The 24,621-nt window shown below is 37.6% G+C and overlaps 1 protein-coding gene and 1 non-coding gene across 24 annotated transcripts in view; one reads left to right on the top strand and one right to left on the bottom strand.

The window, feature by feature from the left end:
• MBNL1 (muscleblind like splicing regulator 1) overlaps positions 1-24,621 on the bottom strand; it is a 204,524-nt gene that overhangs the window by 135,130 nt on the left and 44,773 nt on the right. For 10 of the 23 annotated variants that reach the window (XM_053600639.1, XM_053600646.1, XM_053600636.1 and 7 more), the window contains exon 2: positions 8,583-9,575. The exons of 3 other annotated variants lie outside the window; for them this stretch is intronic. In XM_053600639.1, coding sequence (XP_053456614.1) covers positions 8,583-8,756 — 174 coding nt within the window. In that variant the 5' untranslated portion in view covers positions 8,757-9,575. Of the gene's footprint in view, positions 1-6,038; positions 6,506-8,582; positions 9,581-9,737; positions 10,371-24,621 lie in introns of those variants that run through there. 10 more of the 23 variants (XM_053600641.1, XM_053600650.1, XM_053600643.1 and 7 more) reach the window with 6 other exon arrangements.
• Positions 15,907-16,013, top strand: LOC128592819 (U6 spliceosomal RNA). The gene has a single exon (XR_008382033.1). It is a non-coding gene; the product is annotated as a U6 spliceosomal RNA (small nuclear RNA).

The raw sequence follows: 24,621 nt of genomic DNA, 5'->3' as shown, positions 1-24,621 counted from the left end.
AATGCAGAGAGATAAATTCTAACTTCAGATATCATAGTCACATGGGGTCTGGGGAAAACCGGGTCTTGGATTTCAAACTCATATTAATGTATGAATGTGAATTCAGAAGAATTTTGCTGGGCCTACCTGTGATCTACGGTTAAAATACAGGTGATTTCCAAGGTGGCTGTGACTAGGGGGACTTCCTTATTGGGGATTCCCTCTGGTTCTTTTATGCCACTGTGGACTCAGAATTATTAGTGTGAAAGTGATCTTTTAAACTACCAGAACACTTCTGTCTCCCAGCTTCACGTTCCTCCAAATGCCACTGAGGAGTATGCCCTTCCCAAGCTCCCCTGCTCCTACCATCCAACCTCTTGCTCAGATTGTAAACAACTATTTTCTTGATGACTGTTTTTAATATCTGGTTCCTCAAAGTTTGCCACAGCAATTGCTTAAGTTATATACCTTAAATTCCTGAATCCTCACTCCCTATCACATCCTAAGTGTCATTCTTCCTCACATCTGAGTCTTCATTACTGATCTTTTGACTATCTCCTGTGATAGGAGATGCCCAAAATGCAAAACAAAATTGAGTCTGACAAGATTGCAAGAGGGACTTTACCTAACAAATGCAATCAGTGTGACCTGGCTTATTGTACCCTCCATGAATCTCCAACAATAAAAAAAAGAAAAAGAAAGAAAGAAAGAAAGAAAATAACAGCAACAACCACACGTTTAAAAGTTGCCAAAAGAAAAGAGAATGAGGAAAATCTGTTCATCCTATATTAAGTTCCATGGTGGACCAGGCTCAGGACCAACAAGCAGAAGACTCAAAGAAGTAGGTTGAGCCTTTAGAAAAACAGAAAGGAGGTCGTGTAGATGTCACAGTGACAACCAAGTCTTCACAGCCGTGGGGCTACACTCTACAGGACGCTTGGACGGCTGTCCCACAAGCCACACTCTTGCTTTTAGTCCCTACTGATTGTGAGTTGTTACCATGCTCAAGGCTGGCTTAGCAAACAGGGGCTGCCCCCCACTGAAGCTGGGGAAAAACACCTGCTTGGCTCACTTGAAAGAGTCTGGGGAGTTAGGGAAAGGCCTCCTCTCCTGCACTAGGACAATCTGGCACCTCAAAGCGAAACTTAAAATACATCTTTCCCACAGAAACAGCTTGACAAAAGCAGTGGGGGTCCATGACACCAGTAGGACTCAAGATTTATAATAAGATTAGGACTCCTAATGCTTCTGTGGGGCCTCTTGGGTTTAATTAATAACCAGGGCTTCCAAGCTCCAGGACTATTTGTACTTGACTATGACTCGAGCATCCTCTGGGTTCCTCTGGCTTCTCAGGGTTGGCCTGATGACTTCACCACATTGCTGCTGTGGGAAAATGCTGCCGCCTTCTCAAAAACTGGAACTTCGGCACACGGCTTCTTTATAATCAGGGAGGGGCACCGTATAGTTTATATAATGACTGCTTATCTAAGATGATTAATTGAGAATCTTTTTCCTAGATGGCTGTATATTTTAGAAGGGATCCAGAGTCTCTGGAGGCTGGGGGCGGCTTTCCTGCTGCTCTCCTGTGCATTCACTCATTTCTTGATGGAAAACACAATGATTACTTCTGAGCACTTATGGCTCCAGACCCGGTGCTGTGAATCTGCCCTGGGTATTCATTTTTATCCTTAAGCACAGCTCTTAGTTTGTTATCTCCATGACTCTTTAGAATCACGGGGATAGGTTAAGAAGCCATGTTTTATAGCATAGCAGTCAAGAGCGCAGGCTGTGAAATCAGGTTACCAGGCTTCAAGTCTGCCTTTCAGGGGTTGGCTGACCTGTGTGTACCACTTCACTTTTCTGCACTTCAGTGTACCCATTTATGAATGGGACTGATACCAGTAACTGGCTCCAAGAGTTTTTATAAGGACTAAATAATATGGGGAAAAAAAGCAATGAAAACACTCATTAACACTGAGTAATTGTCAATAAAAATGTATCCATACAGAAAAATAAGAAAGACAACTATTTTAAATTGTATATGAACTTTATGGCCACCCGGTATATGGGTGGAAGGAGAAATAAAAATCGGAGTAAACACAGACTCGTTTGTCTTATAAAAACATTTGAGACCTGCTTTGGGGATATGCATTCTTATTATATTCCAACTATAAATATGTAACTCTCTATATAAATATGTGCTATGTAATAGGAAATTAAAATCTGTAGCTTTTTTATTTTTCTGTGTAAGTAAAAATAAATCTATTTGTGATATGCTAGAATTTATTGACAAAGTAACCAGGAAAGAAATGATGACAAGTTTGTCCAAAAGAGAAAACTGAAAAGTTACTCTTCAGAAGTGGTCTCTCTCCACAACTACCCGCATATCTACATGCTTTTCAGGGAGATTTACTTGATTCTGAAAGATTAATGGGAACATAAAATCTCTAGTATTTCAGTAAGTGCCCTCTCAAATATCAATTCCCTCCCTCCTTCTATCTCAGGGAAAAAGTTAAAAAAAAAAAAAAAAAAAAAAAAAACCTACCCTCGCAGCAGTCTCTGCTGATCAGTGCAAGAAGCTTAGATGACCTCTGCTAGAAGGAGCCTAACCCGGCGAGGCTATGGTCCCCTTTGCCCTACCTTCCCTCTTCCCACCTCTTAGAATAAGGATATGATGGCTGGCACTGCAGTGCCCACCTTGTTAATTCTGAAATAATCCTAAATTCAGTAGCCATGTTATCCTCAGAACTAATGATGACAGAGTCACCAAACAGGCCTAGACAGCTGCCTGACATATAAACCTCTCATTTGTTTATTCCAAATTCTGGGGAAGGGGAAGCTGTCTCTGTTACATAATGCTGAATCTAATTCTTTACAGACAAAAATGTCTAAAATCACTTCTGTGTGACTCTGGAGACCAATACAAAGAGGGATTAGAAGCAACAGTTCTGAAGCGAGACAATTAGACAGCTGGAAAGAACTCACAACAGCAACACAAAAGAATCAAAGTTAGAGCTGCCCAAGACCCAAAGACCTCCAGAAGGTACCACCCCTATCAAATGATAATGTGTAAGCGCTTATACAGTTTGGTAACCATCAGTAATTTTCAAAACACAGACTCTTCCCGAAAGTTTTATCTCTAGCAAGAAATCAAACTTTATCTCAAGGTGAAAATCTTTCAAAAATGTGCCAGAAGAATAGGAATGATGCTACAGGCAGAACGATATTTGATATTTGTGTAAGAAATACAGTATTTAATAAAAACTCTACGTTGTTTAGTATATTATAAATGAGTATTTGAGTAAGAAGTCCTTACTAGAATTAATCTTACCTATAGTGAAATTCAAAGAGAAATTACCATTCTCATTACACTTCAAAAACTAAGTATTTCTATCAAGGCTTTCCCACTGCTTTTCCTTGAGTTTCGGATGCTAGTTACTATCCTTAGTGCAGGCTACGTTACCCACTTCTACTGATAGTCACGGTTTTTGGCCTGTGGACATAGAACACCGCTCCCCTATCTAAAAGCACAGAATGTGGTTCTTCTAAAGTTTAAAAAACATTCAAGATTTCTTCAATAGGATCTTTTTTGTGAGAAAATAAGAAGCTTTGTCTAAGTGTGTGGGAGGGCAGAGACATTGCTCAGAATGAAGGTAATGGATTAGTGATGTTGATAGCTGAAATCCTCTACTTATCCCTGGCAAGGAAAATGACAGGATAAGTTTCCCAAACTAGGTCCCCAGATGTCTGAGCCAGGTCTGTGAAACAATTTCTCATCTCTCATGTGAAATGGGCATATGTCACACATCTCACAATCAAAAATTTACAGCACACTGCACTGGCTGTCTTAACTCAGTGATAGCCTTATGCATGGAATTGTTTCAAGGCTCATCAAAGAAATCAGAATTTCAAGTAGCTTTAGATGTCAGAGGTAGAAGTAAACTTTAGAACAAATTGTATAAGTGCCACATTTGCTCTGAGGTTTCAATCAGTTTTAGTTTTGTCAAACATCCTCTTAAGCAAGATTTAAAAGACAAAACGTAGAATCAATATACCAAAATTGTACAACATTAAACAGAACAACTAGTTCTAAAATTAGTTTGCAAGTAGCTTGATTCAAAACATGACTTGAAATGTGTCCAACAGTCTAAAATACCTTTATTCGTTTAAAAATTTGCTTTGTAAAAAATAAAAAAAACTAACTATAAGAAGTATAAACAGGCAAATGCATGGTTATTAGTTTTACCAAAGCAGTTCAGCCATTGAGAATTTCGGTAGAGAAAGGTTCACGTCAGAGTTGATGCTATCACAGCATATGCACAGAGTATTCTTCACCAAGTTGTGAAGTTTCTGCTTTGGGAACATCTGAACTCCTACATGAAACACCCCACTGCACAAGAACGCCTTCCAGTCAGTTCAACTACTCAGTCATTAGGGTAAAACAAGAAAGCATGTGTCACGCTGTCACCAGAAGGCACCATGAACATGTGCCCACAGAGTCACACAAGTATATGCTACAAATTCTATCCTAGTTTTAATATCATGAGAGATGCCTATAGGGAAAAAAATCAAACAAAAACAACAACACTCTTGGTAAAAATTACTTCAGTCTAGGAACCTAGGAGATCACAATTTCAATTCAAAATTGCATGTTTAGTCTAAAACTTGCAGATATTACTTTGTCAAGATTGTCAATTAAACTGGCTTAAAAATTGCTAAGAAAAGTCTAGGCTGGGGGATGAGAAAGAGCAGCAAGACCTTCTGGGTTGAAGATCCACTGTGCTAACCATGGAGGATATTCTGAAATTTAACTGTCCACACTCTGGGGGCTGCTTTATAATGCTCGGTTATGCCGTCTAACTCGTATGTGACCACAGGAGATTTATTTTGCCCTACTGATTTTGAGTTTTTACCCCCTATTTACCTGTACGTGTGTGCCTTCCTCTACCTGATTTCTGTATTTCCTATATTCTGCTAAGTCTGCCACTTTAAAAGAGTTCCCTCGGTGCCCTTGATTTCAGGCCACTGTGCAGTGGAATCTGATCCCGGATTGTCTGTGATAAATCTGATCAGTGCTGCTATTTATAGATAGATAGGTAGGTAGATAGCACTATATATAGTGAAATGAAAAGTTTAAATTAGCTTAAACAAAACTGTTATTTGATAACGGAAAACGTAGAGTTCTCAAATGTAAAAGACTTTTGCTAAGGTTTTTGAAAATAGAAAACATAAATGTTACATACTTCCCCTCCTTGTAAAAAAAAAAAAAAAATGAATGGATATTTGAAAAAAAAAATTCAATAAGCAGTAAGTCAATTTCTGTTGACCACATATTGAAAGTTTTTAGGGGGAAATATAATTTGGCAGACACTGAAATACGTTCAAGACTAGTCATTCTTTACATTAACTTTCTGAATTTTAGATTAAAGAAAATAGTTAATTATTAACGATTATCTGAGCATCATTTATGAAATAAATCATCCTTCTAATGGTGGCTTGTGGTTTGATATTTTTCTATCCCTTTCATAAGCCAGTGGGGGGCAAGTCCTCTTTAGCATAAAATAATGAAAATTTTCAAATGTTCTGAATTAGCAAATACACCCAAATCTATACTTCATAAGCAATTCTAGCCTCAAATGGCATATACTCTTAGAGTAGTGTACTTTACACTGTGATTGTAAAAGCAAAATTAAATGAGAGAAATGAAGTGCTTAATATATTGTTAACTTATATACTAGTACATATTACTACTTTTGCTCATTCTTATCAACATTCTTATTAAACATATATTCCTTATTATCATATATTCCCATTTTACTTAACACACTGTGATACAGAATTATGCATTTTTATGGGCTATATTTAAACTAATTATTTAACACTTAAAATCACCAATCTGCAACTAAAATACTATCATCTATCTTCTTTTTTATCTTCAGTAATATGCCAATTGCTTTCTTGTACATGAATAAACACTTCCTTCAACTGTTTGACTTCTGTTTTTTAAATGAAACAAATTCCCATCTTCTAACTAGAAGTCTGCTATAAACGTAAGTCACCTGGGAGCCTGGCCAAAGTCTGAGACAGCACAGCTGAAGGGTACAGCCATTTCACAGGGTCCTCTCAGAGAGTACTTGGTTTGCTTTCCTAACTTTCTAAAAATAGTAGATTACACAGACTACCTCCATCTCACGATTCAAGAACTCAGAAAAGGCTGCACTATGGACTTAAGCAATACACAGAACACGTTTTATTAAAGACATTCAGATATTACAAGTTTTCTAAGTGTTTTCTGTTTATTCTGAGACAATGCAAATGATCTAGCAGTTACTGGCATGGAAACCTCGTAACGCTCCCAAATTTCAGAACTTCGAGCATGAGTCATACGGTTACTTTAGCAGCTCTGAAATATGTTTTTGATCTATTTTAGCCACAAAATTGAATACAGGAAAGGCTGCTATCTAAAAGGTAGGATTCTAAATACTGTATTAAGAATCATACAATGTGGTCAGTTATAAATATATATACACACCAAAAAACATGTTTTTTTAACATGAATACTTAATTGCATATTCAAAATTATTTTAATAGAATTTTTCATAGTTGTTTCACTATGCCCAGCATTTAAAAAGCTATTTTCCTAAGTATGAAACACCACCATAAATAAATTTGTTTTTTTTCCTCTTATTCAAATCTAAAATATTTTACCAAGTTTTAGACTTAATTCCTGTTCTCTTTGCAAGAACAAAGGACAAAGTTTGCATTGATTAGATGCTATAATGAGTTCTCTTCATAAATAAATTTAAAATCTTGAAATTGTCAGTTAAAAAAATGTCCTTGATGTGGCAGTTAAATTTTGTAAACCACACAGCACTCCGTTAAGCAATGCTGCTGCTTTACTCAAAAAGAGACTGTTCTACAGCCACAAGTGAGCAGCAACTAAAAAAATATTTTGAGATAGAAAAATAGCAACTGAATATTAATGTTTCATAATGTTTCCTAATGCTGGAGAGGCAGGTCTCCTGTGAAACCTCTCAATGTCAAAGCCAAATTTAATGTCCTTCATTTTGCAGTTATCAGTGCACCATCATCTGTCTGTAGGATTAAAAAATTGGATTTACTATTAATTGGGTCAAAACAGGGTTACGTATGGACACAGCTGGTTACCGACAAGAGTAATTAGCTCTTTGCCCCTCATTTTACGGGTCCCAGTGTCTAATTACACCTGAATTCAGTCAGCATGAATTTAGGAACACCCACTCACAAAGGTACAACCATGTGCCCTTCATCAATGCCTTTCAAAGGGTGAAAAAAGGCCTAATGGTAGTTTATAACTTTTGCTTATTGATTTTTAGGACTATGACATGAAGAATAATCTAACACTTTAAGATATGTTTGTTGTTAATACCTTCTTTTCATCTGACTCTAAAGATCCTTGGAATCTTTGGCAAAAACTTCAGCAGAGGGAGCAGCCCAAACTGGATCGAGACTCAATTAACTGAAACAGTTAACTCATAAGTCACCCTGATCAATATTATTAAGGAAACCAATTATTACAGCACTATTTTTTTTCACAAGGTAAGATGTATTTATGACACTTTTACTTCTCTATATACAGACAAGTGATAGTTATCCCCTCCTAAAAGGTTCAAAGAATTAACCAGGGGTATTATTATTCAAAAGCAATTTGATTAAACTAAGTAGGCTGAAAGTACCCAGGAACACATTTCTAGTCTTATGCTATCTTTTAAAAGACCCATTTTCAAACTTGATACCTGAATTACAAATCTAATGACATTTTTGAATGTCAAAAACATTGAAGTAAATCTTTTAGTATTGTTGTGGCCACAAAACTTTTAACACTTTTGACTGAGAGTCTAACAAAAAACGATCAGCAGTTAACAGAAAATAAATTGCTAAGTTAATGCACACTAGAATTTTTGAAGCTGAAAATATCCAACAAATGACATTATTTATTATAAAACTGACATTCAACAAAGTTTGTGCCTCAGATAAGGTAATGAAACAGCAGTTCAGAACCTTACTTCTTATATATATTTCTTTACAAAATGCATGGCTCTGGCTTGGAAATAACGTGCCACAAAATAAAAAGAAAATTCAAAATGTCAAAAATTAAGAGTAAAAAAACTTCATCCAAGTCGAGCTGATTTCAAATCTGCTGTTCTTTGGCAATACAACAATACAGCACGTTTACCCACAAACAAAAACAAATCATCTTCATTCAGGTATCCCCATGGCCTTACATAGTGTAACAGATGCGTATGCTAAACACACACGTGTCTACATTTCCCATTCCCAGAGACAGATACTGACTTTGCAAATACTAAGCAAAAAGTACATCAACACTTTCTGCTCTAGCAAAAAGTTATAAAGTTAAAGAACTGATAAAGTTATTCATAACAAACAAAGTTTGGCCAGACTTGGTTCTTTTGCTTCTCATGAAGTTCTCCGGGCCAACATCATGGATAAGAACACACCAAGTATAACAAAGCAATCCACAATTCCAAACTCAGAGGACTGTATGTCCATATCCCCTTTATCCAATTATTGTATATCCTTAAAAAAATATAATATTTACTCACTTTCAATGAATCAAAGCAGGCGATTACGCGTCCATTTTCAACTTGGCAGCTTTTCGAAGGATGTGCAAATTTACATTCCGTGTCTGGCCGTGAGCAAGTCCCCCTTTGGAACTCTCTACATACTTCCAGTGTTAGCCATTTTGTGTCTCGAATTGGTGTGACACTAACAGCCATGTTTAGATTTTACAGGTAGTTAAATTTTTCAGTGAAACCAACAAACCCAACCCCCCCTCAAAAAAAAGAGTAATAACCAAAAAAAAAAAACAAAAAAAACTGAACTGATAAAACTGTAAAATGATGATGAAAATGTCCCCTCCAAAATACTTTTCCCCCACTCCCTGCTTTAAAAGTACATGGAAAATTGTGTTGTCAATATCAAGGAAAAGATCTCCCACTAGAAATTCACAGCATGAAACTGTTAATTCAAAGATGTTTTGGTTTTTAGAGAAATACTACGATTGTAAGTAGATGAACGTTTAAAAGTAGGGCCTGGAATCAGCCTTGTGCTCTCAGTAAACCCTTCCCAGTGCCAATTTGGAGCCCAAAATGCAAGCATGAAAACGTGGCAGACCCTTTAACACCGAATTTCCAAGCTGCTTTCAGCAAAGTTGACTGAAAGGGAATCTCCTCACAGCTGAATTTGCAATGGAGTTTGGTGGTGCAATCGGTATTGATTAGTTTGGCATAGACAGATGCAGCAGTTTAGAGCAAAATTGAGAAAATGATTTTTTTTTCCTCCTTGATTTCCTGGCAGAAGATATCTTACTTTTTCAGCAAACTTTTCTTTTAAAACTAAAGCAGCCTAGGGCAATGCCAGATACTTAGAGCTTTTCTCTTGATTATAAGTAGAAATGGGGGTGTCTGGGCTAGAGGTGGAGGGTGGATGTGCTGTCGTCACAGTCTAGCTGGCAGCAAGCAAGGCAAAAGCAGAGACTGCTTTAGAAGCGGTTCCAAGCAGCAGAGACGTCAGGAAAGGCACTTCTTAGTACCAACCTGTAGAAAAAAGAGATAGGTTAAGATTTACCAAGTAGCACTTCACTGAGGTCCTACAGTATCACAACCTTGCCATGTGAGACTAGACTAAGTAATATTCAAGTCAGCCTCTCTCTCCTCCTCTCTCTCTCCCTCTCACACACATACACACAAAATACTTACAGTGAGGCATATTGCAGCCAGCCATCGTAGATTTATTAAAAAAAGGGGCCGTTTCCCCTTGTGAAGCAATGCATGATAGAGAGATAACCAATCACAGATAGTGTTGCAGCAATATTCTGGGCAGAAAGCCAATAGTGTGGGTTGTCTTATGAAAGGTCGCGCCTGTCAGACGTTCATTACTATGCTATAAGCACAGAAAATGTCCATCAGATGTGACTTATTCCACTGCAAGAGGACGAGCATGTGGGTTTTGAATTTACCCAACATGCAGTTAGTGGGCTAAACCATGTTAGTTTCACAACAGCTTCTAAGACAAGTCCGAGCACTTGAAGATCATTACCGGGGAATAAAAAGCAAGGTTTAAAAATTGCAGCTGACTCCTAAGCTGCTTTCCCTCCGGCTCTGGGCAGGGACGGGCACTGAACAGCCTGCTCCTGCTGTCCTGACACATGAATAAAAAAGGAAAGGGGTGTTTACAAATGGTACATTCTCCTGACCTATCCAATTCACTTCCTTCTAAAGCCCAAGTCCTGCCCCTGCACTGAAAGCAACACTCATACTGTAAAACTATTCCATTGAGCCGGCAGACACTTTGTCAATATATCACAGGCAGGCGAGATATGAACAAAAGCATCCTTTATTTCAACATTTTTAAAGCAGAAGCTGAGGTCATGTGGAGAAAATAAGGAGTGCAGTGTTGTCAGCGTGTCTGGTAAATCTGAAGTCAACCTCAAGGGAGAAAGTGATTCCATCGCAGAAACATTAAATATTAAGTGAGCAATTTGATTTGGGTGGTGTGATGCACTTCAGAAGCACAAATCCAAGAGAAGCCAGAGGGTGGGGGGTGAGGGATTCCCTGCTGCCTGATGATCTATTAACTCAGCACCCTAAGACTATCAGAGAAGGGCATTTTTGCTTTTTAACAACTTTTAACAACTTACTTTCTCTTTCAATCGGAATGAAGAACTTTCAAAAAATTTGTTACTAGTTTCATAACAAAAAAATTTGTTACTAGTTTCAGACAAAACATTTTTTCTGACTGTTATCAATGAAAATGCCTAAAATTCTCACATTTCAAAAAGCAGTGACACAGTGTTAAGTGTTTGATTACACTTACTTCTTCATGGGCCAAAAACGATCTGTTTGCATATGGTATACTTGTAATTTTGAAAATTATAATATAAAATATAACCATATATATTAAAAAATACAAATATCTAGTAGAATTTAAATTCTTTTTTAAGATTAATACTGTCATTTTAACACTAATATTCTGAAAACTTTCTAAAACTGGAAAATAATGTAATAAGACTACAACTTTTGACAGAAATTAAAAGAACTGACTCATCTTGGGGTTCAAGAATATTTTTGTTTTTAAAAAGTATTCAGGTCTTAATGCCTGGCTCTATAGAATGAAAGTCAGATCCAAGCATAACCCTGAAATAGACCTTCTTAACTCTCTGGTCTGCTTTCAGAATTTCTAACTGACTGATTCCTTCAGAACAGACCACATACATGGTCAACAATTCTCTTTAGTCCTTCTCCTCAGAATCGTCAAATGCTTCACCCACAACCTTTAGCCTCCTTTAAGTCAGGTAGGACATAACTTCCTCCAAAAAAGCTACCAAGACGTCATTTCTGCCATCTCTCCTCACCCACATATCAATACCGCCTTCTCTGAAATTACCTCTGAACCTATTCCTTATATAGCATTTTATTTTAGGATGTGCCTGACCCACTAGACCGTATGTTCCCAGGCATAGAAACAGTATTATTTATCTTAGCCCAGTGATGAAAAATAGATGGTGTTTCATAAACATTGGTAAATTAAATTACGGTTACTACATCGGGCCTTGAATTGCTTCTGGAGCACAAAATATACAAACACACATGAACAAGCTCATATAAACCCATGTATGAATACAACACATCAACATGCTCAAACATACACTGAAAACATACACACCCAGAGAAATCGCTGCCTCTATAAATTACTGTGTTCCAGGGTCATGAATGCCCACTGACTGACTCAGGATCTCCCCCAGCCTTGGACAGCTCCCTCTCTCATCCACACCATGGCTTTTCTAAAACTTCATCACTCTCAAGTTCTTCTCCCTCCATGTTCCTCTTACTATCAACAGCGGATAATATTGCATGTTACAAAAACTGTGAAGCAAAAACAATAGCGGTTGGTCATGAACTCCCCTGGCCGACTTCACACCATCTTTCTGTATCTGTCTTCTCTGAACTTCTCAGGCAGTTCCCCCATCCCGCTCACGGTGAAGCTTCCAGGCTTCCACCCTGCGGCATTCCTTCTCAGGACCTCTTTGCCTTCGCACTCCCTCCACACACACACACTGCCTTCCCACCACTTCTTTCTCTTAGCCTTTCAATGTGCTGAAGTACTCCAAAACGGTGGGGTGGCCTGGGGGGAGGACTCGACCTCGCCCTCTCTCCTCATGCTCTCCATCCTTTATTCCCAGATAAATAACTACGGAGTCATCAACGTGCTCTCCGGCTGCTTCTTCCCCTCCTATTCACTTTGGAGTCCACACCAGTCTGACTTCCACACCCATTACTTTCCTGCTCAGCCAAGATATTCACTGCTACCATAAAAGCCAAACCCAAAGACTTATATACTGAAGTCTCTGTATGTACTTGAGCTCTAATAAAATTTACAACTCCCACTTCCCTGAACCTTCCCCCCTGTACAAACTGACACATTTTATCATTTGCTCCTCCCACTGTTGTACCTCCTCAATGCTGGCAGAGAAGCTGCTGAGGGTTCCTGACACAGGTCATGATACTGCGAGCAGCTGGGATTTGCTCCACGCTAACCCTTTGTGTGGTTCGATGCACACTTCCTCACCCCAGAAATTTGGCAAATCCCTTCTCCTTGTTCAAGTTACTATTCAAAAATCACCTTCTCTCTATGGATGGGCCACCCATGCTAAACATGACCGCATCTCAGAATGTTCCCACTACTTTTTATAACATCTCAGTACAATATGTTCAGCACTTTGCATCCTCCCAGAGTGATAAATTCCCTGACAGAAGGCACAGCCCCAGGATCCCCCATTCCTCAGGTCTTGGGGCATAGTGATTGTTAAAATGTTTGATAAATGAATAAACTCTATTTATACTAATAGGAATAAACCTGCATGTGGTTTATTCGGAATAAACGGTTAATCATGATCTATGGGGCTCAAATAACATAACAAAGATACCATGAGAAATATCGACATTGTTTGGTGGTTATGTCTAAATACAACTCCAAAATTAATTTCCAGAGTCAATAATTATTCCTTTCTGCTATGCTATAAGCTTAGTCCCACTCAAGTACAAAATGTAACTCAAAAAATGTTTACAAATTAAAAGTGTTCTGATTTTTATTTTTGGTGACACAGAAATTAAATTCCCTTTACTTCAAAAGTGTTATTAAAGTAATTATAAACATATCTGTAAGTTGACCACACTATTTCATTGTAAAGGATGTGGACAGGAATGACAATCAAAATATCTGTAATTAGCCAGGCATGCACTCCGGGTGACCTGAAGGACACTGACTTCTATGCATGATTAATCTAGCTGGACCTGGAAAGATGATACATCCTTGATACAGGGCACTGTGGGTAATGAACTGATTGTATCCTATCAATTGATTTAACTAAATTGCTGACATCATTTGACTGTCTTGTATTTTTTCTCTTTATTCAGAAAGAAGAATTTGAAGGAAACATGGAAATCTCTATTATTTCAGTAAATTAAGATTTTATAGAATTTGGATCAATTTAGACTTCTCAAAAACATTCCTTCAGCTAGTAATGAGGTTTTGTTCTATACTTCAAGACACTGTTTAAAAGTGCATGGGTAAGGCGGAGCCTGTGGCCCAGTGAGTAGAGCGCCGGCCCCATATACTGAGGGTGGCAGGTTCAAACCTGGCCCCAGCCAAACTGCAACAAAAAAACGGCCGGGCATTGTCGTGGGCACCTGTAGTCCCAGCTACTTGGGAGGCTGACGCAAAAGAATCACCTAAGCCCAAGAGTTGGAGGTTGCTGTGAGCTGTGATGTCATGGCATTCCACCAAGAGCAATAAAGTGAGACTCTGTCTCTACAAAAAAAAAAAAAAAAGTGCATGGGTAATGTCTAGGTTGTAAGAATTCTCACAAACATTTGGCCTAAAAATAAAGTTTTGTTTATAAATAATTATTGAAAGAAATATTTCTACAGTAAAGATATTTAGTAATAGGTAAATTGCTTGTGAGGTATATCTCTGAACTATATTTCAATATTTTATAATAAATTCTCCTGAACAATATATTGTTTTGATTCTTTTAAGAATCAAACTTTTGAAGTTTGTGTAATAGCAAACAAGCTCTCTTTAACCCACTGATCAAACTCCAAACAAGTTATTTTCTTGCTTCATGTGACATCTACAAACAAGTATATTCTGCTACAAGAACCAATTTCTTCTTTGGTGGTATCAGAAATCACATATATATATATGTGTGTGTGTGCGTGTGTCCTACTTTAAGATGGATATGGGGGGAAATAGAAGAAAAATAATACGTGCAATGACAGGAATAATAAAAACCAAGAAAAGAATGAAAGATAAAGAAAAGAAAAACAAAGTCATGGGAAATTATAAATAATTATTCTTATAGCCAGTGATATGTATTAGGTGAATGGCCCTGAACCAGGACACTGGATGGCTTCATACAGATACGTGTGCAAGATTCACATTCAGATTGCAATAGAAGAAAAACAGATGCATGTAAGGTATGAAAATAAAATTCCACTCTGGAGAACACAACGGTTCCTATGGGAAGGTTAAATTTCCTAGGTATATATGTTTACTGATCATTTCAGTTCTTCTAAAGCAAATATAGGCAGTCTATCCAGTTATATCCCAGAATAGTTACCTGTGAATTGTGGAAAATTCACTTTTAAAAATATGCTTTTGATGTTGAGATAGTCTATGTATTCAGGAAGTTAATAATTATTTAAAATCTTTTATAATGATTTTTATTCATTACAACAATTTTAACCTAACTGAAAGAGTGACTAACTTCATCCGGTAAGCTTGGAGGTGACAAGAAGGGGTGCCTTACCCCAAATCATCATTTCTTCCCCAGGTTCACTGGTGTTAACAAGTCCATAATTAGCAATGCAGTACTTTAACAAATTGAAGTTTGTTCACATGACAGTTTTTCCCAGGGCTTTCCCCAAATATTAACACAGATTTTAATATACAAGTAACCAAGCATTTCTGGAGGCTTTACAGCCTTAGTTCTCACTGAGGCACTTAATGGAACAGCAAAGCTGTTATTTATTATATGGAGAAAGCTGTGGTCTGAACAGGTTAATGCAGCCTTCAGCAGTAGTCAACTCCATATAGTAAAAGGCTGAGATCAGAGTTTCTCCGTGAAGAGTAAGCACACTCTGAGGGGTACCCATGGCAATTTTACGTGATGCACAAAATAACATAATTTTAATAGATGTATCAAAATGCCAAAAGCAGCTCTTCAGGTTTGTGATTACATAAGTTTAATAAAAAAATTTAAGTAATAAGATTATGCAAATATATTGGCAAAAAAAATGAAAAAGATATGCCAAAGATCAGTTTTAGAAATACTGATTAAAATAAAATAATAATAACCCTCAACCACACATCCTCTGGAATGGCACAAAGACTGCCAATGCGCCCTGGTGGTCTAACAACTTTCAGACAAGCTGCTGCCAAGAAAGGAAAGGTTGTATTTACTAACTCAAATAAGTAATCTAAGGTCTGTGGAAGCACGCTTTTAAAATTGTGGCCCCTTTCACAGATTTGGTTCCCTACATCATCAAGAGGTCTATTGTTGGAAGGATAAGAAAGGAGTGTTGGTTAAGTGATGCACTATTTCCAGTGATTAGGATTCCAGAAATTACTAACCAAACTGCATTCAAATGAGAAATTATTACAGCCTGAGCAAGAGACTGGGACTCCATCTCTACTAACTACTAAAAATAGAAAAATAAGGCATTGTGGTGGGCCCTTGTAGTCCCAGCTACTCAGGAGGCTGTGGCAGGAGGATCACTTGCGCGCAGGAATTTGAGGTTGTTGTGAGCTATCCTGGGGCAACAGAGTGAGACAGTGTCAAAAAAAAAAAACAAAACAAAAACTGGAGTGCTCGCTTCGGCAGCACATATACTAAAATTGGAATGATACAGAGAAGATTAGCATGGCCCCTGCGCAAGGATGACACGCAAATTCGTGAAGCGTTCCATACTTTTAAACTTTAACAGTTGGCTGTAATGTGGCTTGTTATCCCTTATTAAAATATAAATGTCAATAAAAAAAAAATAAAAAATAAAAAAAAACTGGAAATTATTGTCTCTTAAGTGTTTACATTTAAGACAAAATAGGACATAAAGCTTCCAAAAAGACAATGATTTGAAAGTAAATTGTTATCCCAGCACTCTGGGGAGGGGCCCAGGTAGGTAGACTGCCTGACCTCAGGAGTTCAAGATCAGCCTGAGCAAGAGTGAGACCCCATCTCTAAAAAACAGCTGGGCATTTTGGTGGGTGACTGTAGTCCCAGGTACTTGGGAGATGGAGGCAACAGGATCACTTGAACCCAAGAAGTTGAGGTTGCTGTGAGCTATGACGCCACAGCACTCTACCAAGGGCAACAAAATCAAATTCTGTCTATAAAAAAAAGAAAGTAAATTATTAAATGATACCTATAAGAAGCAAAATTTAAAAATTAAAATAATGTAATATCACTAGAAGGTAATTATCACAAGGAACCATTGTGCTCTGTACCTCAAGAGGTCTCATCCAGTCTCCTACAGCAGTTGTCTTCTTATAGGTTTTCCAGGCCTATTCAAAGTCCCCAACCCTCTGTTCCTCCCAACAGCACCCCAGACTAGATGTGAAAATGGTATATAACATACATATTAGACCTATTACTACCTAGTACAATGAGGAAAAAGAAAGCAGAGTAATATCACACACTAATCTCACTGTCTCCAGGAGAGCAGGCAGCTGTTAAGCTAGTCGTCCACTAAACCAGCACCAAACAGTGCCTGGCCCAGAGGAAGCCAATTACTGTGTGTGGCATGATTGAATAATTTTCTTAGTATCATCAGAATACTGGTTAATAAATATCTCTGGCAAATTACAATGTTTGAGCAAGAGATACACAGTTCAATAGACTGGAGATACCACCCTAATAACTGAACGAAAGCAGCATCTAATGGCATTCTGTGGAAGGACAGAGTGAGGCTACAACATTAAAACAAAACCATATTTAAATACCTCCTTGACTGTGAAATTTAAGATTTTTTTTTAAGCCACAGAATAATCCAAAACAGTTTTATATGGCTTTGAAAATTTAAAACATTTAAATATGATCTGAATTTCTGACAGAATGAGTCTTCAATTTCAGCAAAAGATGAAACATTATCTTTCTTCCAATGATATTTAAACAAGCAGGGTTTTAACATTTCCCTCCATTCTGCAAGAAGGTGTAATGAGATAAAACTATAAAATGCTACTTTATCCTTCTTCACGAGAAAACGCTAATCCTATTTTGTCCTTTCATTTATTCTTATATATTACACAAAGACGTTATCTCGTTAGCCTCAGGTTATCACATCTAATCTGCCCTTACCATTTAATATTTCAAAATAATAAACAGGAAATCAGAACGCAGACGACAGCAAAGTTAATAATACTGTTATGTGCTTAAGAGCTGAATGACAGAAAGGTCAACTCCCACCATTCTGGCAATTTCCAAGAGAAATGCTGCACTGACCCACCCAGTATCTATCAATGTAAAACCAGCATGACAAAACCGGATGTTAAATGGAATACAGTTACTGTGATATTTACACTGTGATATTGCTATTCCCGTGGAAATGCCCTAATTATAGGCTTTGATTCCAAAGCTTACTTAAATTAGTTTTATTTTATTTGACATAGTAACTAAGGACCAAAATGTTCCTTTTAATATCCAATCTATCTTCTGAACTATTATCACCTAGCTTCTTACTGAGGCTGGCAGCCCCTCTACCTAGAATATTTTTAAATATGAAATTCCCTGCTTGAAGAACGGTTGTAACTTCATCTGTGCTTCTGTAATGAGAGTACTGCACAAGTCAAAAAATAAGTATGAACTTGATCAACAAGAGAACTAAGAAAGGAGTCCCATAGCACTCCACATGTCAGTAAAATTAGCTGCATTTGTAATTGTTTGACTTACTATTCCAAGTTTCCTTCCAAGTCAGAAGTCATTCTCACAACTGGTGGTCATGAGAACATCTCCATAATTAACCTACACCTATTTTCTGTTTTAATAAACTCGATTAGAATAAATTATAAAATCAACATGTGAAGAAATGGCTGATACAATTTTTTAAAGTGCCCAAAATAGACAGCATATCCCTATTAGGATCAGACTCTGTAACAGTTGCTACATTTTCCAGAATTTCTTAAAATTTAATGTGGCAACTGCTCTCAATACTATCCAGTAAATCTAAACACAAAAGCTTGATCTTAACAAACAGATCTTGAATTTCCAAATGTCTGCTTTAAAACCTAGCATAAGTAACTTCTATCGGGAAAATTTTACTGCTTATTTCTATTGAATATTATCCAAAACATGTAGTTTAGTTATTAATCATTTATGAGAAAAGTATATAAAATCTGGGTTTATAATTAAATAACAAGATCTAAAATTCTTTAGAATGTAATGAATAAAACCAATTATGAATGAATACAGTATGGAATTACTTGAATGCATCCTTAAAAAAGCGAGTTAGTATACACACTACACTACACTAAGTTAGTATACTTCTCATGACACAACACAAAACTCATATATCTCCTCCTCTCCATATAATCCATATAAGTCCTTATTATTTCACTAATGAAGTACTTTTTCCAAACTTCACAAATACTCAAGCCACTTAGGGGCTACACACTTTTAATACTGCAGTCCGAGAGAGATATTTTCTACTGATTAATAGATTTGACCTTAAAGATGACCTTTTAAACAAATTATCACAAACAAGCTCAATAATGTATCAAGGTCATCTGAATTTTTCCTCATAACAAAACACTGGTTTATCAGTTTAACTTGAGCTTTTAAAAAATATCACAAATTCACACATGCTCACATACAAATAAGAACAATGGTTTCACTAATAGTGAATCAAAACCCAGATGTTTTTTCCTGTATTAAAATAGTAAGATGTGCCACGAGTAATTACATGTATGGACAATTTATATTTTCATCTCAATGTAACTTATTCTATGGAAATGGTTTCACATGATCATGTATGTAACTAGATTCAAGAGACTGAACAAGAAATTAACAATACAAATATAAAATATGTTAATAGAAACAGATGAACATACTTATTATGTCAACAGAAACAGATGAACATACTTATTTTTTAACAAATATCTATTATTCCACTATCTATTTCTTTAACAGTAGTCACCTAAGTTAATGCCAATTTTTCACTATTTTAAGCAATACTGCAATTGCATGTATAAAACTATGCTTTTATTTAAGTATTAATAATATAAATCATTACAACATAAAATATTCATATATGTATTGACTTTGAACTACAATAACAAAATTCTTTTCAAGGAAACATTTACCAGTACATATCTTTACCAACAATGAATAACATGTTTTTCTATATTTGTTAAATCTATGATATACCTTGAAAAGATACTAGCTTTAAACCTACACTGTAAATTTCTCTTATGGGAACATGTAAGAAAAGTATATCTTTTTTCTATAAATGGAAAGAATGTAAAGCCTGTTTCTGTATTTTACAAATTATTATTATTTTTTTTGACACAGAGTCTCACTATGTCACCCTATGTAGAATACTGTTGTGTCACAGCTCAGAGCAACCTCGAGCTCTTGGGCTTAAGCAATTCTCTTGCCTTAGCCTCCCAACTAGCTAGGACTACAGCACCTGCCACAACACCGGGCTATTTTTTTTATTGCAGTTGTCATTGTTGATTAGCTGGTCCAGGCTGGGTTCAAACCTGCCAGCCTTGGTGTATGTGGCCAGCACTGTAACCACTGTGCTATGGGCGCCAAGCCTTTGCAAATGATTTTCAACTGTTACACTTTATATGGCAGCTAATCAATGGAAACATTTGTAAAATCACAATATTTGTATTTTCTAATTATTTGCCATAGAACAGGGGCTGGAAGTTTAAATAAATGTTTGAATTCACAGAGTATCAAAAATGAACAATATATAGCTTACCATGATTTTATTAATAAAAAGAAAACATGTAGTTAAAAGTGTCTATAGGGGGGCGGCGCCTGTGGCTCAATGAGCAGGGCGCTGGCCCCATATACTGAGGGTGGCGGGTTCAAACCCAGCCCCGGCCAAACTGCAACCAAAAAATAGCCAGGCGTTGTGGCGGGCGCCTGGTAGTCCCAGCTACTCGGGAGGCTGAGGCAGGAGAATCGCTTAAGCCCAAGAGTTGGAGGTTGCTGTGAGCTGTGTGAGGCCACGGCACTCTACGGAGGGCGATAAAGTGAAACTGTCTCTACAAAAAAAAAAAAAAAAGTGTCTATAGGGCATGTTATATTGGAAAATCTCTGACAGCACTATGTCATATGATTAAGGGATACATTTTTTTTACACATTATTTCTACAAATGTCAGAAATCTGCTATCCCTCTTCTTTTTTAGGTGTTAACTGACTAAAGGAAATGGTTTCTGACAACTGCAATAAATAATACAAGACATTATCTAACTAGCTAAGTCACAATAGAACACTGGAAAAAACTCATGTAGGCCCAAACGTATTTTCCCATGTGGTAATTTCCCCTGAGCCCAGGGCTTCACATACAGTCACTTCTAGTCTTCCTGAAGAGCATGCACTTCCAATTAAAATAACCAACCTAGGTATACATTTTTGTATAATTTAGCCTATACACATAATATCTTGTTAGAAAATAAAACCACTGTCCCCTCAATTTGCCTTCCTCAAACTCTCTTTCTCAGTTACCAAGTAACAGTTCACAGAATGAAGTACCTAATAGTGAATTTGTTTAATAATCAAAATAGCTGACTGGTAGAATACTGCAGAATGTGAGCATTTCCAATGCTTTTGTTCTCATTTTGACAACGGGATTTTACCATGTTGTCAGAATATAAATAAAGTCACGCTTCGCAGGAGATGAAACAAAGAGTTTATTCTTAGGATTTCATCCTTTCCAAAGGAGAATACATGTGGTATATATATATATGTGGTAGGAGCTTGAGATTTGTTTTTTTTGTTTTTTGCTAAATAGGAAAAAAATACCCTTTTCTTAATTATTTGGATTGCACATGAGGTTCTGTGCATTCTGGAAAAGTTACAACACACAAGGAAACACAAAGAACAGACTACATCCTTCTAATAAGACAGGGATTAAAACTTCACGTGTTTCTGTCAACATCATGTGCTCTTAAAAAGCAACGGCCAGGGCAGTGCCTGTGGCTCAAAGGAGTAGGGCGCCAGCCCCATATGCCGGAGGTGGCGGGTTCAAACCCAGCCCTGGCCAAAAAATGTAAAAAAAGAAAAAAAAAGCAACAGCCAGCTTTCCAAGGCAAATCAGAATGCAATGGGAGCCGTCTCATAAACTCAAATAACTACCAGTAGTTTATTAACAGCAATACTTATTGTTCTCGGTCACTGATGCTCCAGAAAGATTCTTGGGCTACCTAAATCAGTCACCTGGGATGACTGTTAAAAAATACTTACTTTTCCAGGAACCAAACCTACACCTATTGAGAATAGAGACCAGGACTCTACATTTTTAACAAACTTCTCAGTTTACTTTTAATTCCATTATTGGGCAACCATAACCGATCAAAACTAAAATACTACTCCCACCATAGATTTTTTTTTAGTATGTTTTTACCTAATAATTTCTGGAAAACCCAGCATATCTTCTCTGAAAAGATGGCTTATTTAAAGATTCAAATGTGTGCTCTTTGATTATACTCTATCAACTACTAAGAAAACTAGCATGCTTGCCAAATGCTATGAAAAATTCTGTTATTATTCATTTTGTTTGTATGTTTGAGACAGTTTCTCTCTATTGCCCCAACTAGAGTGCAGTGGCGTCATCATGAAGCACAACCTCAAACTCTTGGGCTCAAGTGATCCTCCTGCCTCAACCTCCCAAATAGCTGGGACAACAGGCACATGCCACCACATCCAGCTATTTTCTCTAATTTTTTGTAGAAATGGAGTCTCATTCTTGCTCAGACCTATCTCAAACTCCTAATGTTTATTATTAATAATAATGTCTTAAATCACACATGTGCCTTCACATCCCTAAGACACTACACACCATACACTACAACTTATCATATCTCAAATCATTCATATTTAGCCCTACCCAACAGTTCACAAGTCAGCAGGTAAAGGTTACTTAGTCTGTTAGTTTAGGAGCATCTAAAGGAATACACTGAACAAATTAAAAGAGCAATTACATAGCAATGAAAATTGTCCAAATTTTCCTATCATTTAGATGTCAAATTAGCTGTTATACATAATTTCTCTCTCTCCCACACACACAAGAAATGATTTAGGGACTGTGATTTTTAGACTCCTTTCTTGTTTATAATAATCATAATAATAATAATGATTTATAACAGTGAAATTATTTTGCAAATAAAAAATGAAATACCTATTCAACCACTAAAATATGACAAAATCATTCTTAATATGATAAATAAAATGTAAATAAGGATTAATATGTATATAGGTGTGTGTGTGTGTATGTATCCAAAGAATAAGGAAAAACATTTACATTGGAATTAGTCAAATAATTTTCTTCACATACAACAAAACCTAACCCTTTATTTAAAGTCAATTAAAATCTCTGTGTTATGGGTGGTACCCGTAGCTCAGTGGGTAGGGCACCAGCCACATACACCAAGGCTGGCGGGTTCAAACCAGACCCAGGCCAGCTAAACAACAATAACAACTGCAACAACAACATCAACAAAAAAGCCAGGCATTGTGGCAGGTACCTGTAGTCCCAACTACTTGGGAGGCTAAGGTAAGAAAATAGCTTAGACCCAACAGTTCAAAATTGCTGTGAGCTGTGATGCCACAGCACTCTACCCAGGGCGACAGATTAAGACTCTGTCTCAAAAAAAAAAAATCTCTGTGTTAAAGTTAATAGGAGAAAAAAAAAAAGACTTAAATAATGCTTTTATCTTCTTGCAATAAAAACCATTTTATTTTGGATCAAACTAAAAACTTACACTCCTTTATTAAGTAATATCCTTAAAGAAATTAACTTTTGGAAACCTGGCTTGTGCTACACATTCTATATATGGACTGGGCTTTCTGTAAGGTGTTCTTTTTTTAATATTACAAAAAGTTTCTACTGTAGTAGCAAGTAGAGCAATTTATGTTTTCCTCACAATTTACACATTCTATTATTAATAATAGCAAATAATATTTAATATATTAGTATATCATTTATTTTCATCCTTATTTTGTCATTTTTCACTCTTAATGCTACCAACAGTCATACTATCTTGTTCGTTTATGAACAAATGCCATTATTTTGACATGTACCATATACAGTGTGCTCCTTTGTATAATGGGCACCGATGTTTTTAGCCAAACTTTCAGGAAAAAACCCTCCTTCATTTTAATTTTTTTTTTTTTTTTGTGGTTTTTGGCCAGGGCTGCGTTTGAACCGGCCACTACCAGCATATGGGGCCAGCACCCTACTCCTTTGAGCCACAGGTGCTGCCTTTCATTTTAATTTTTTTTTTTTGGTAGAGGCAGAGTCTCACTTTGTGGCCCTCGGTAGAGTGCCGTGGCCTCACCCAGCTCACAGCAACGTCCAACTCCTGGGCTTAAGCGATTCTCTTGCCTCAGCCTCCCGAGTAGCTGGGACTACAGACGCCCGCCACAACGCCCGGCTATTTTTTGGTTGCAGTTTGGCCGGGGCGGGATTTGAACCCGCCACCCTCGGTATATGGGACCGGCGCCCTACCGACAGAGCCACAGGCGCCTCATTTTAATTTTTTAAAGGAGTCGTGGAAGAGGCCACTCAGTTGCTCCTCTTTCTTATGCAAGAGGCTTGAGTCAGGGAGCTGGCCACTGTGGAGAAGCCAGGAGGGCCAGACCTGATTGCCAGACTTCCCCCAACTGTCCCCTCCCGGACCATCCTCATCCCCACATCCTGTCACTTCTGATTCCTACCCATGTCTATTAGTGGGTATGTGGCCGTGGCTGCTCCACTGAGAGCCCTGGTGGGCTTATTTCCCAGGAAGCAGGTGTGAGGAGCCAGGGCAAGCCCTGCCTTCACCCGCCTCCTGATGGCAGATTCCTGCCCTTCCAGGGCCCCCTTGTCTCTTGCACAGCTGGCCTCATTTAGAGGCTCCAGGACAACACAGTGAAGAAGCAGCTCTCCCTGATGATACTCCAGTGTTCTGCTTTACATTCATGTTTAGTGACAGAAGTGTGACCTCCTGAGCCATCCAGGCCTTGGATAATCAGTGATGTCAGAATGAACCAACTAGCCTTTCCCAAACTTGCAAATCCTACAAATCACTAAGGGACTAATGAAATGAGTCCTGAACAACACCCAATACCCAAAAATACTCAATTAACTCTCCAGGAGAAAGACTGGGCTATCCACTCTGTTAACAAGCACCCTTGGCCCAGTGCAGTGGCTCCTACATCCAGGAGGCTGAGGCAGGTGGATCGCCTGAGCTCAGGAGTTCCAGACCAGCCTAAGCAAAAAGAGAGACACCCGCCTCCTCCCCCGCCATCTCTACTAACAATAGAAAAAATAGCCAGGCACTGTGACAGGTGCCTGTAGCCCCAGCTACACAGG

This window comes from Nycticebus coucang, chromosome 8 (assembly GCF_027406575.1).
Source record: "Nycticebus coucang isolate mNycCou1 chromosome 8, mNycCou1.pri, whole genome shotgun sequence".
NCBI classification, from domain to species: domain Eukaryota; kingdom Metazoa; phylum Chordata; class Mammalia; order Primates; family Lorisidae; genus Nycticebus; species Nycticebus coucang.
This window is presented reverse-complemented; position numbering and strand designations above follow the sequence as displayed.